Below are 14,650 nucleotides of genomic sequence, written 5' to 3'. Positions count from 1 at the left end.
ATCTAAACATTTAGCAAAGTTATTTCAGATTTCATATTATTTTATTTAAATTATTTTATCATGTCACGCATTTTGGTTTTCTTGAGGTGCATTTTGAAAAACGATTGATAATTGCCACTAATAACATGCTATCCATGCAACTTTTTTATGAACACACGCGCGTGCGCGCGCCTGTTGATTTGATAAACTGATCAAACTAAAGTTTTAAGTAAAAACTAGAAAAAACCATACACCATATTAGTTAACATGCTATGGTATAACTAATGTTTTGTATACTTATCAAGATTTTTACTATTTGTCAGTTCTTTTCAATATTACAAGCTGAGTCGTATTCAATACTTGAATACCAGTCTAGAATGTGGAGGATTGGAAATTAAGTGTTTTCAATTGAAAAGTGACTATCGTATCATCTTTGCGATGATGCAGAGGCATTCCTTCTCTTGAGTTTTTTTTTTTTTTTTTTTTCTTTTCTGTAACGACATCCACTTTCCTATCCAAGGATCGATGAAAATATTTATTTCATGTTCGGAGATAAAAGAAAGATAAATAAAAGCTATATTATTATTAATATTTCACAATATTTATTTTGTTATTAATATTTTTTTAAAAAAATTAATGGAAACTGTTATATTTTATAGTTTTATTTTGTGATTGAACTAATATACGTAATAGTTTCAAGACGTAATATAGAAAAAACTCTTTATATTAGTTATTAAACTTATTAAGAAGCTTTGCCTTTAATGGAATTTTTCAGGTTGAATACGTCTCATGTGTATCACTGTGTATGTGTGTGTGTGTGTGTGTGTGTGTGTGTGTGTGTGTGTGCGCGCGCGTTCATTTGTAGCCCCCGAAAACATTTTCTTATAATTTTATTTTATTTTTATAATGTCGGATATTTAACCTTCATATTTTAAGTATTAAAATAAGTAAATAAATGGATTTATAATTCAATATAATAAGATTTTGATACGAATAGTTTTAAGTGTAAAGCTATTAATTCTGTTAAAATATTAAAAATAATAAACTCAAGTGCTAAATAAGCTGATAGTATGGTTTACTAAAAAATCCCAGACTGGCCACATTAAAACAATTAGGAAAGCATTTCGTGCTCTGCAAAAATGATAAATAAACAAACAAATTTCTGACCGCTACCCTAAGGGATTTTCTATGGTCAGGAAGATTGAAAGTTGGAAGTAAATCCCTTTTCGATACAATGATGTTCTTTCTAAAGTTTATTTCTCTATTTGTTTATTTATCTGGTAGGCGACGCTAGGGTAACTTCTCGCACTTTTAGTTCTGACCACCTAGATAATTTCCAGCATGCCCAAGGCGGTGTGATAAATTTTAGAAATAAATAAAAAAAAAAGAAAGAAAAAAGAAAATGCAATAGAAAAAGAACAATGTATTAGAGAATATATTGTGAGAATTCAAACAGCAAACAATTAATATTAGTTTCGTGGACAGTCAAGATCGCTTTCATTTAATCGTGGTTCAAAAGTTCGAAAGAATTTTCTGTAATTCGAAAACGATACTAAACATGCCCTCTCCTCCACCTTCTGATGTGATTATAAAGAAAGATTTAAAACATAAACTGAACTGGGGAGCAACTAGGATCATTTTTCTCACAGATCAATGCATTGGCCTACATTTTACAGTATTGCTGAATATAGAATCAAAAGGTTGACAATCGCTCAAAGGTGAGGAAAAGACTGAATTCGCTAGAGACCCATAATAATATGGGTGATAAATTTTATAAAGAAACCATTCCGCTAAGCATAATTGTAATGAATTAAATACAAACACCATTATCAATAAATGTATAAAAAAGAAAATCGAATTTAAAAATATGCTGATAAATATTTGTTCTAAGGAATTAACATTTTTTACGCGTGTACTGACTTGTCTGCAAAGACTTTTCCAAAGTTTCTTAAAGATATCTAAAAGTATTGCACAGTTTATATATAATTTTTGAAGCTTTTGCTGATACTTGACATAAATTTATATCAGTGATTATTTTATTTATTTTAAGCAACGTTTTTTATTTGCCAAATGTTTTGTTAATAATTTTCACAATTTAAAAAAAAAAAGAAGGCTAACCATTCTTTTAACATGGTGTTGTATTATATGCGTCTCTGGTATATTGGGTCTTGGTGATTGTTTCAGTGTTTTTAATGGCCATTTACATTCATATTGTATTAGCTGTAACTGAATTTAGTTTATTTGGAAATGAGATCGGCTAACTCATCTTCCTGAAAAATCATTTATATGGGATATTCGGGTCGTAGACTAAACAGTATTCGTACTAAGGTCTTCCCTACCCGGAAAATGTTGCGTTATCATCCGACTGAGCTACGGAGGCGCTTTTATGGTTATTGAATGACAGTAGCATAGAATTACTTTCAGAGAAGTTTACACAGCTAGTCACAAGAACTGACATTGCGAAATCAGTTGGTTATAAAATATATCCGAACATCGTGCATTTTTATCCTCATTTTGACTCAGACGTTGGTGAACATTTATAGAACAAATGTTCACCAAAGTCTGAGTCTAATACATCAAGAAACTCGATTTTTTTTTTTTTTTTTTTTTTTTTTTTTTTTTTTTTTTTTTGCGTGTGGTCGACTTCCATTATTGAAAATGATTTGCAGATCTGTTTTCTGGTCCGATGAAGCACAACTTCACTTGTCAGGGTACGTCAGGAACAACCAATAATGGGAAAGAGAAGGGGAGACAACAAACAATAACAAGTAATGGGAGAAAAAAAAGCATTTTTACATTTTCGACGAAACTCCTCTGCATTTGGGCTCCGATATCAAGAACAAGTTTTTTTTTTTTTTTACAAGTCTTATCCGGTACAATCGTGATGAATGAACATGATCCTGGTCTCATGGCATTAATTACCTCTGCTAATGCTAATCAACGTAACTCAATCCTCGACCGTGCTACGAAGTGTCTCTCTCTCTCTCTCTCTCTTTCTTTAGACATGCACAAGGAAATAGAACTTTAAATATACCAGACATTCCCTCATTACCATTACAAAACTTAGTAATGGTAAAACGCTTTTGAACAAAAGCGTTTAAAATCTAAATATCATTATCAACTATCACTTGACTGCAACATATGAACAGAAATTCAAGCAAAATTGTTAATTTTTCTCCAGAAATAACAATGCTTATTAGGAGGGTTTAAAGTGTTATTTTCTATCAGTGGACCTTTTTACTCTACTTCTGCCTTTTCATTTGAATTACTAGTAGTATTGAGCAGTGAACTATCGGTTTATTTATTTATTTATTGTAATGTGAATCTCATCCCCTAAAATCTAATGCTTCAAAAAGTGCATTAGTATTAGTATTATGAATGTGCTAAGAGTTGGTTAACCAGAAATCCTGCTCTAGAGGCCAATACGTCTGATTATTGGGGCCCAAACACTAGAAATTAGAGACCAATAAGAGTCTGATGGAAAATTTCATGTCATAGGTGCTAGAAATGTTTGGAAGAGAAGATAAAGGTTTTTAAATGTTAGAAGACCTACGATTTCAAAAATAGGTAATAATATCGTTGGTCTTTTATTTCATCGTCATTTTAACTCATCATTATATAAACTTAATCTGGTGAAATAGTTTCAAAGATAAAGCATATAATAAGAATAAAGGAAAATGAAAATGAATAATCGATAGAAGGAGAATATCAAATAGAAAGAATAACAAGAATAGGATGAATCACTTTAAAATATATCACTGACATATCTTTAAAATAATTTTGAGAATTTTAATAGAAGTGCACAAAATAGCGTTAATATATAAAACTAACTGTGGAAAAAAAAGTTATGGTAACTAATACACAAATATGAAGAGATAAATAAAGTCGTACGGACGTTTTGATCTTTTCCGGAAGGTAGTATGGAAAAGATCAAAATAAAGACGGGATCAGAGAAGGAAATGGATTTGAAGAGGTCGTGCACTAAGAAAATAATGAGATACAGACATTACTAAAGCAGCACAATGTTGGGAATCAACCTGAAAGAAGAAAACATCGCTCAAGAAATACACGAAAAAGATCCAGTTATTAAGGAAGTTGCTTCTTCATAAGTCATTGTTTTTTTCTTCCTTAAGTGGAAGGAAAAACATCATCGGAGAAGAAAAAAGTGAGATGAGAATCCGTAATTGAGGGTCCAATACTCCATTAAGAACCAGGAGGATTGAGTAAGTTAAGTGGTTAAAGTGTTGTGCATCCTGTGTGCGTAATGCATTTATGCAATGTAGTAGGCGAGATGGAGAAGGAGGATTTGGGTAGTTTGATCACGTGACAGTTTGTGATCCCTGTCAGTTTATTTATAAATGAGATACATAATACTTTCGCTTCAGAGGCATGCTAGTGAAGATTAAAAATAACCTTGTGTGCTTCAGAAATAAAATTCTACTGCTCTACGGTGGAATGCAATATGGCTGAATTGAGTTGTCGAATATATTGTCATTTATTACTAAAACATCGACTGTAAGTCGTTAAGTACATAAATGATCAGAGGACTGAAATTCTGAGAAAGGTTTTAATAATATACGAAGTCTGAAACGCTTAGAGACACCATGGAACAAACCAGACAGCAATCATCTGGATGAAAATGCCGTTGGTTGGGGACGATTTTCTTCGCCATCAACTAAAGAATACACAAATGCAGTAAAACCTAACGCATGCTGATTGTTTTCGTTGATTAGAAAGCATTACATTGGTGATTACGTATTACCAATCTGAACTCTTAAAGAATATCAGTCTATGAAAGTTTTGCTAGATCTACCGATTTCGTAGTTCCAAATGAATATTTCTTACTCTCTATATTCATCCGATTTGTCTCTGTCTGTTTCCCTTGAATTGAAAAAATTCATGAATTACTGAGCGTGTTTGGCCTGGTTGGTCCAGTGGAAAGTGCGCTTTCCAACCAGTAGAGTGTGGGTTTGAATTCTACTGTGAGCATGGATGTTTGTTAATGTCCTTATGAGAACGCTACTGCGCTCAGCGAAGGACTAAAGCAGCCGAAAAAAAAAAAAAAAAGGAATACTGATGCTAACCTTAAGTCTCTCACGATAATTAAAATATACGATACGTTTACAACCTTTTGTGATGGATTTACATGAAAAGAAAAAAAGAAAACTCGAAGAGGGTGATCTATTTTGACCTCTTTGTTGCTACTGCCTATTTCCTTGGGTGAAACTAAACATCGCCAGCTGAGGCAAAACATTCCTTTATCAATATTTTAAATATACTCTGCCTGGTAACACTTGGTTCTAATTATCAGTTTCTGTCAAATGCGTAACTAAAAACCTACACTCACGAGCTTAAACATTGTGACCACCCAGCCTGGTTTCGGCCAACCAAGCATTTTGTTTACTCCCATAGTCAACTAATTCTGATTTGTACCGGGATCATGCGGAACAAAGCATCTGCCGGTTCTCGCTCTATCTCCCCCCCCCCCCGAAACGGTATTACGTTTGTTCCAAAATACCTGGACATCTTTCGTAGCAATAGAGGCATTGTGTCTCCTTTGGCGGTTATCTCCGCCTCCGCCAAAGGAGACACAATGCTATAAGGTAAGTGATCATAATGTTTTGGCTCATGGGTGCGAATATTACATAAACTTTTCTGTTAAATAAGTTGATTTTCTCTCCCAGCCTCAACAGTTCATCTAGGTTACCTGAATCGTAATAGAAATCCCTTTAGTCAATGCATACACGATCTTTATATTGATATTTATATTGAATTGATAGGTAGAGGAAATGAGAGAGCCAATTGTTTCTTGCAGATCTTTTGTTCACCTCTCTTCCACCCAATCAGCATAAAATGATATTATTTGTTTCCTTTTAGCAACTTGAAATTATTGTTCTCTGTTATTACACAGTCAAGTTTGAGTTACAGATATTAATATGCAGAATTATGAGGATATCACAAGTTAGTAGAAAACGCTAAACTACTGATCCATTTCCCACTTTACAGAATAACGTCATCTTGCAAAATAATTTCTTAAATGTCCCGGTTTTTCCAGTTTCCTTCTCCTGTACACCATCAAGTGTGTATACGACATTTGACCCAAGTTGCTAACCTCTGATATTCTACTTTCTTTTAGTAGCAATTTTTTTTTTTTTTTAAACAACACACTTAAGACAAAATGATATCCAATTGTTGTCTTTCTATTAAGCTGATAGTAATTCTCTTTTGTTTTTTATTTATTTCTTGATTTTCTTCTTTATTTCTCTGCTGAAGACATTCTTCCTAGTCTTCTAAAACTGTCAACAAAAACACGAAAGTCAAACAGCTAGCGTAAGGTAGCAAAGAAAAAAAAAATAAATAAAAAAAAAAAACACCGACAACAAACGAACGTGTCTATCATTTATCATGTTGAACCATTAACTGAATCCATCCGCCTACAGTTCTTTTAACGACTTTCTTGTTTCTTCTGAAAAAGTTGTTTTTTTTTTTATTTTTCCTTTCCCCGAATAATCTGCGCACAAACATCCCCCCCCCTCTCTTCCCTAGGGTGTGTGTATATGTCTATTTTCACATTAAAACGAGAGTTTCCACATCCTGTTCACCAGTTTACATAACCACGTAGACAATAAGCTACTTAACCCCAATATTATCCGGACACGTGACCCAAACCACGTGATACTACATCATATCGCTGACGGCTAACCGCGCGCTCTCTCTCTCTCACTCAGAACCGGAAAAAAAACCGAAGACATCCCCCCGATAAGACTTTGTCCGACTTCCGAAGCACTCCCGCACTTTGCACTCCGAGGATCTGCGGAAAAGACATGAGGAAAGCAGAAACATCTCGAGAGCTTTCTCCACCCACCTGGATAACCCATGATTCCGTACATCTTATCTGAGAATCTGCTAGATCATGGTCTCCGTTGATGGGCCACGCTTTTACCGCTGTTTCCCGTGAAACGCTAGGACTCTTCGATTATGTTTTCCCTCCGTCCTTCACGTGCCTTCGAGGCTTCCTTTTTATAACACCCGCCATCGTTCCGTGTCCCGCATCGTTGGTCACCGCTTTGGGTGTTTAAGCATGGGCCTCTCCCCTGTAGCGAAAGTCAGCATCTTGGTGGTCACGGGACTTTTCGTAGCGGTAGTTGGACTTGCAGCCTACGTCTGTTTTCCGCTCCTTTTTCGATGGCAGATGGAAAAGGTAAGGTTATTTTTTTGCTTAACTACAACGTTCGCCAATGGATTTTTTTTATCGTTTAATATAATTAAGTATTGCAATTATCTTTTGATGTTTAATCAAAGGAAATTCAAGGTGTATTAATAACCAATCCCAAGCAAGGAAAAAGCAATCCTGTTAAGAAACTAAAATTTTAAATGTTGATATTGTGCGCAATTTGTTCCACCTTTGCCCGGAGTTACCTTTTTATTTCCTGTCATGCTTCCGAAACGCGATCCTTCAGGAAGCAAGTGTGAAGTTTTTATAGCTATTATATTATAAACGGAGAACACCAGGCATGTCCCAAGTAAAAATATTTTTGAACATTACATTTTAACGATTGAATTTAAAAATATCCTACATAACATATCCAACAACAACAACCACAACATTAATAATAATAACAATTAATTTATTTTTATTATTTTTTGCGCTAGAAAACATAACAGTAATAATTTACAAATAAAATATAATATATATAAATATATGAAAATAATAATATATATAATAAATAAATAATAGATATATTATATATTTATTATAATAAATATATAATAAATAATAAATAATTGATAAATGAAATAAATATTTCTGATTTTGCAGTCAATTTCTGTTCTATTTCACTGCGAGCATTGGTTATATTTTGTTAAGATGCAACTGTTTTACGTAAATCGTATTTAAAAAAAAAACTGCTGAGATTGGATAGATTTTTTATATATTTATTAGTTAAATTCAACGAATAATAATATTAATCATTATTCGTTGTTATTAGTATCATTTATGTATATTTCAGATTAGGCGGAAATGCAAAACATTGAGATCTGTGTATGTAAAGTATTTTACGTAATTTAAAAATATTAAAGTCTGTTTGTCAACTGTCTACACAAAAAATAACAAGAAGTTTTATTTAAATTGTCTAGAAGGTTGATGTTAACGAGCTTAATTGATGGTTACTCTCGTTCTCCAACTACATCAGTTACTTTGACCTAGCCAATGCATATGCATTTCTTATACTGCAGTTTTCCAGTAAAGCTTTTAATAATAATAGGTACACACACGCCACATAACGCTTAATAAACCATCGCTTCAGGGATTAATGTTGTAAACGAACAATTTATCCTCGACATTTCTGTAATTTAGATGGATGTACAGCGCTCTACTACAAGCCGTCTTCCGTGATTAACTTGAAAAATTTATCAGATGTTTACCAACACTTGATCCTTGAGTTTCCGACCTGTTTTCCTAACATATTTTTCGAAGCACAATTTATTGATTTTTCAGGCTAGTTCTTTTGAAATCACTGATCGCATAATTCAACCAAAGCATTGAATGAAAAGACAGGGTCATAAACCACAGATCGTTTTCAGTAGGTCATAATTAAAATTAAAATGCTAATATTAGCTTAGCATGAGATTTAAACTAATTAATTATTCGAAATTAAGTGTTCATGGATCATTTTATTTCTTATGATATTGAGATAACTTTTCAATATATATTTTTAATATACTAAGCTGTTTAAACATTCCTCACATAACAGGCTTTATTTGTATTTTAGTTTTCACTGTCAAATTCGAAGTTTGTCTTCGTTTTAGCCTTAAATTTAATTTCTCCATTGAGGCAACCAAGTCTGTTTGGTACTACCTTCCCAAGTAGCGTCTTTGTAAGGTTACTTGCATCTTGTTCTTTCTTACTTTCTAATTGAATTATTGAAAGAGTAATTCGAAATCGGATTAAGCTCTCTTCGAAACGTATGAACTGTTTACTCCTTTCTAATCTGTACTTAGAAAGAACAGAAAAAGTTTTCTTTAACCTTTTCTGACGTGCGAGACTGGCTTCTTTTATTGGTTGTGTCGTTTGCTTTGATTGTGTAGTGCGAGAGCGTTCTTCTTGCAGATGTTTGCCAACTAAAAGAAACTTCAACCAGTACGTTTTAAATCCTTGCATGCATTATAAGAAATGGACAATTTTTGTCGCTGGTCTTTTAGTGTTGTATCACGTGATATAAACGAAGATAAGGACGGAGAAAATTTGGGATCGTTTATACAGCTGTAAGTTTTTTTTTTTTTTTTTTTCTTTTAAATATGCATATTTAAGGGTTCGCTAGGGCTCAGGTGCAGACTGAAATAATTCACTTCTGCCTTCTTTGCGGGCGGGCGGGCGGGGGCACACACACACACACACACACACACACACACACACACACACACACACACACACACACACACACACACACACACACACACACACACACACACACACACACACACACACACACACGGCATTAGGAACAAGACAGAAGGACCCCTCTGGCTCGGGCGTTACGACCACCTCCTGGCGCCATTTGTAATTACGTCTGTTGTCTAAATACATATGTTTTCAGATATCACTTATTTAAATAGACTGTCATGTCTTATAATTCAAAATAATAACCACCTCAGCGGCACTCACAGATAATATGTTTCATTCCACTTTGGCGTGGTTAGCTCATGGTTTTTTGGTTTGACACAATCATCCACCTTTTTTTTTTTATTTATTTTTTAAATTAATAATAACAAACTACGATATTCAACCCTTGTTTAATTTTATATATAATAAAAATGGTGTATTAATTTATTTCAAGCAAATTATATATTCTAGGAAGTTATGATAAAATTTTTTATATTATGTGTAGAATTTATATCTAACCTACTCATAAAATTATAACATACTTTCTTAAATCTTGCAAACTTTCGGATAACAATATAGATATTTTCAACTCCCCTACAACGTGGTATCTAGGTCTGCTAATTCAACATGCTATAAATTTGTATAACTAGTGAGTTTTTTATGTAGCAATCGAAAACGAAACTACAAACTTTATAGTAATATAATTAGGGTGGATGGGTTGAAGTTAGGAAGAAATAAGAAACTTTTTGACATTGTTTGACTCGAATAGTTGACTTGTAATCATTGTACACGCAAAACGATGTATTTTTCCAAAAGAAAAATAGCAGGAATGAATAAAGAGAGAGAGTTAGTAGCATCTGAGGAAGTGAAACGTTAATAGTAAGCAGATTTGAAAGCTACTCTTAACTTCAGAGAAGATATTTTTTATCACGAATTTTGGGATGTTAGAAGAAGATGTAGGATTGCAGATCTCCTTTCACAAACAGTTAGTAGCACAAACATCTATGACCCTGGTTGGATTCGAACCCACAGCGTCTTGGCTGGAGAGCGGGTACGCTAACCACTTGACCAAACGGGCCAGCAGGCAAATATGAAAGATATTTTGTGAAAGAAAAGACCGAACGACAGTTTTGGATTTCATTCCAATTAAAGTGCATTGTTATATACTGTATTATGTCTATCTACTTATTATCAATCATAATTATAATTATTCATGTTATATATTTTATATTTTCTAAAATAAAACAGGTCGGTCAGGTTTCCCGAGTGATTAGTGTATCCGCTCTCCAGCCTAAAGGCTGCAGCTTCGAATCCTGCCGTAGGCATGGATGTTTGTGATTGTCTTTCACATTCATTTACATAAGTGTATAAACACTCTCCCAAGAGGAAATGGGCCTGCTGAGGAAAAGAATAAGCTGAGAGAAAAATAAAACAAACTTGGTGTTTATATAAAATATGATATTAATATTTATTATATATATATATTTTTGGCTAGATGGGTGAAGCAAACTTTTCATATTCCCCGTTATCTGTAGAAGAAAATGTATGCATGGGGTAATATAGCGAGCTATAAGCTCTGATCATGGCAGAAGGGTAACAGCAATAGCCGAGCCTCAATTAAAACTTCATTGGCTACAGCATCCGTTACCCTCCCTAGGTACTCATTTTAGTTGCCTCGTACGACATGCATGGGCTACAGTGGGGCTATTCATATCCCGGCCACCACACAGGGGATGATATAATTTTTTTTTTTTTTTTGGCTAGATTGGTGAAGCAAGAATGCTTTTCATATTCCCCGTTATCTGTAGAAGAAAATGTATGGATGGGGTAATATAGCGCTATAAGCTCTGATCATGGCAGGAGGGTAACAGCAATAGCCGAGCCTCAGTTCAAACTTCATTGGTTGCAGCATTGCCATCCATTACCCTCCCTGGGTGAAAGATTCTTTTCGGAAAAAAACCCTCTATATTTTTCTGTTTTTAAATTTTTATTTAAAAATGGAAATATTTAAATACAACATTTAAATATTTCTATTCTTTTAATTTGTCCATTTTATTTTAGTCGTAACTTTAGCTTCTTTTATTATTTCATTTAAGCATTATTAAACTCTAAATATCAGCTTGATCTCCACCATGTTTTACGACCTCAGAACTTCGTTTGGTTAGGAAAATTGAAAATCATAAAATTGTTATAAAAGAATCAAAAACTATCGTTGTAGCAAATACCATCTCTCAATAGTCGTCAGTAGAAAAGTATGCTACCAATTTGCTAAGTAATGATTAGTAATTTTTGATTATTATAATTATTTTGTGAAATAATGATGGTTAAAACTGAAAATAATGCCTTTGTTATGGTTGATTAGCTTTTAATTCAATGGTTCAGGCTTCGAGAGTCCTACACCATCACCAGTCTTTTTTGAATTTCGAAATCGCACGCTGATCAAGTGCATTTTCCCAGGGCCGTATTCATGGGTGTGCAAACTGTGCGGTGGCACAGGGCCCCGCAAAGCGCAAAAAATTGAAAAAAGAAAATCAATTATTTTTTTAATTATTATATAAATTAATATTGTAATTATTATATAAATTAATATTGTAATTATTATATAAATTAATATTGTAATTATTATATAAATTAATTTTATTATATAGAAAAATATATGTATATAATTTTACAACCAACTATTGTTGTTACAGTAAGCGAAATAAGAATCGTAGCGCTAGAGCGGTAGTATTTGAAATTACTCTAGGATATATAACAATATCATACAACATAGTGTTAAATAAGGAAAAGTGCATTTTAAAACAGGTGTTTTTAATAATTTTAAGGAGTTTTTATTAGTTTATGATTTTATGAACAAGTAAGTATATACACGTGCTGTCATGGCAATTTTTTTATGTGACATTACTTGCAAAACATCTTAAAAAATATATTTTGTAAACTGGTTTTAGGTTATTCGACATCAGAATTTTCTTCAATAGCAGTTTTCAATCTATATTAGCTTTATTTATTTTCTAATATTATCTATTTTAGATATATTTTATTTATCAAGTAAGTAATTTTGTTTTAATTTATTAACTTATTTTATAATTAAATCTATCGTATTTAATTCTATAGTATGACTAGTTGTGAGAGAGATTATTATGGAAGAAAATACCCAAGTGGGCATGAAAAACGAAAGCGAAAAACAAGAAAAAGAAGCGGCTGAGGAACTGTTTAAATTTATGAAGTTGAACTCATATTTGTTCAGATATATCAGTTGATAACGGAAGTTCTGAAATAACTACAAACAGTTCTTCGGCTTCAACATTAATTAATAATCAGAGTTCAGAAATACTCAAAGGAAGCGGAGAACAAGACGCGTTTGATCAAACAATGAGTATTGAAGATCCTAAAGCTGAGACACCAGAGGAAGGGGAGCTATTTACTATTGATGATCCAGCAACATGGCTCAAATTTTTGAACAACAAAACACTAACACAAATTATACAACGTGGTCCACCGTCTCCTCCGACTGAAAATGATTTTCCAAAAGATGACAACAAGAGGTGTTTTTCCACAGCTCACTATGTTAGGACAACTGCAAATGGAGAGAAGCAAAACAGAAGATGGCTTGTATATTCAAACTCTTGCAACTCTATTTTTTGTTTTTGTTGCAAATTATTTTCTTCTGATGATAATTTTTTATCTAATAATGACTTTTCTGACTGGCGACATGTAAGTGAAAGATTAAAGTCGCACGAACGAAATCCAGTGCACATGAAATGCATGTATTCATGGGCACAGATGGAATGTAATTTAAAAAATCACAATATAATTGATCAGGCAAAGCAAAATGTCACCAAATTTGAAGCAAAACGGTTAAGAAATGTTTTAAGACGAATAGTAGGAGCAATTCTTTATTTATCCGAACATAATTTAGCTTTTAGAGGTAATTTTGATACTTTGCACACAGCCCATAATGGTAATTTTTTTGGAATCATAGAATTAATTGCAGAATTTGATCCACTTTTAAAAGATCATTCGATGCAATGTTTGGAAAAAAAATTATAGGTAAGAAACAAAATTTATCTATCACCCATTGTGCAAAATGAATTAATTGTTGATATGGGAACCAAAATATTGTAACTATGATACGACAGGCAAAGTACCATTCAATAATTCTCGATTGTACTCCTGATGTTAGTCATTAGGACCAAATTACAGTAATTTTTAGATTTTTACATATATTTGAAGCAGATATTGAAATTAGTGAACACCTTTTGACGTTTTTAACAACTAATGACAATACTGGTCAAGGTATATCTGAAAATATAAAATCACTTTTGAATAAATTAAATCTTAAATTGTCAGATTGTAGAGGGCAAGGGTATGATAACGGAGCGAATATGAAAAGAGTATATAAGGGAGTCCGTGCTTACATTTTAAATGAAAACGAAAAGGCATTTTATACTCCTTGCGCCTGTCATAATTTAAATTTGATTTTAGGGATGTCGCAAAATCATCAATTATAACAATAAATTTTTTTAATTTGATACAAAAAATATAAACATCATTTGCTGCCTCAACTTCACATTGGGACATATTAAAGAAATTTGTTAAACAATTAACTCCAAGACCGTTATGTGATACAAGAAGGATGTAGAATAGAATCAGTTAGAGCTGTACGTTTTCAAATTCCAGAATTTTTAAATGCACTAAAAGAATTATTTAAAACTGCATCAGATAATACTATCAAAGTAGAAGTGGTTTCAATATATGAACAAATAGATTCATTTGGGTTTATACTAAGCCTTGTAATTTGGTATGAGCTTTTGTCAAAAGTTAATTTAGTAAGTAAAGTATTACAAAATGCAAAAATTCCCCTAGACGTAGCAACTAAGCATATTAAAGAGTTAGTGCAGTACTTTGAAGAGCAGAGAATATCAGGATTTGATAGCTGTTTTGAGATTGCTAAAGAACTCTCAAATCTATTAGAAACAGAAATTAAATTTGAAGAAATTCGAGTACGTGAAAGAAAAGTATTTATTGATTATGAAACGACTGATTAATCACGCATAGGTTATAAAGATAATTTTAGGATAAATTTCTTTTTTTGTAATTTTAGATACTGCTCTGCAATCTGTCAAAAAAGATTTGAATTGTATGAAATTCACGAAAAATCATTTGGATTTCTTTATGATATGAAATTAATAAGAAAATGACAGAAAATGAATTAAAATTTTGCTGCAAACAGCTGTTTATCAAAAATTAAATACAGATATTGATGAATCTGAATTTTAGAATGAATTA

General features: G+C 32.6%; 1 protein-coding gene across 1 annotated transcript in view; it reads left to right on the top strand.

The window, feature by feature from the left end:
* Positions 1 to 6,821: 6,821 nt before the first annotated feature.
* Positions 6,822 to 14,650, top strand: part of LOC150104848 (scavenger receptor class B member 1-like) — an 88,883-nt gene continuing 81,054 nt past the window's right edge. The window contains exon 1 of the mRNA XM_090396008.1: positions 6,822 to 7,180. Within this exon, the coding sequence (XP_090252134.1) occupies positions 7,061 to 7,180 (120 nt within the window). The 5' untranslated portion in view covers positions 6,822 to 7,060. The remainder of the gene's footprint in view (positions 7,181 to 14,650) is intronic.

This window comes from Typopeltis vanoorti, chromosome 7 (genome assembly GCF_054136105.1).
Source record: "Typopeltis vanoorti isolate ZY-2024b chromosome 7, IOZ_Tvanoo_1.0, whole genome shotgun sequence".
Lineage (NCBI taxonomy): Eukaryota > Metazoa > Arthropoda > Arachnida > Uropygi > Thelyphonidae > Typopeltis > Typopeltis vanoorti.
The sequence above is the reverse complement of the archived record's forward strand: the minus strand, read 5'-3'. Positions and strand labels throughout refer to the sequence as shown.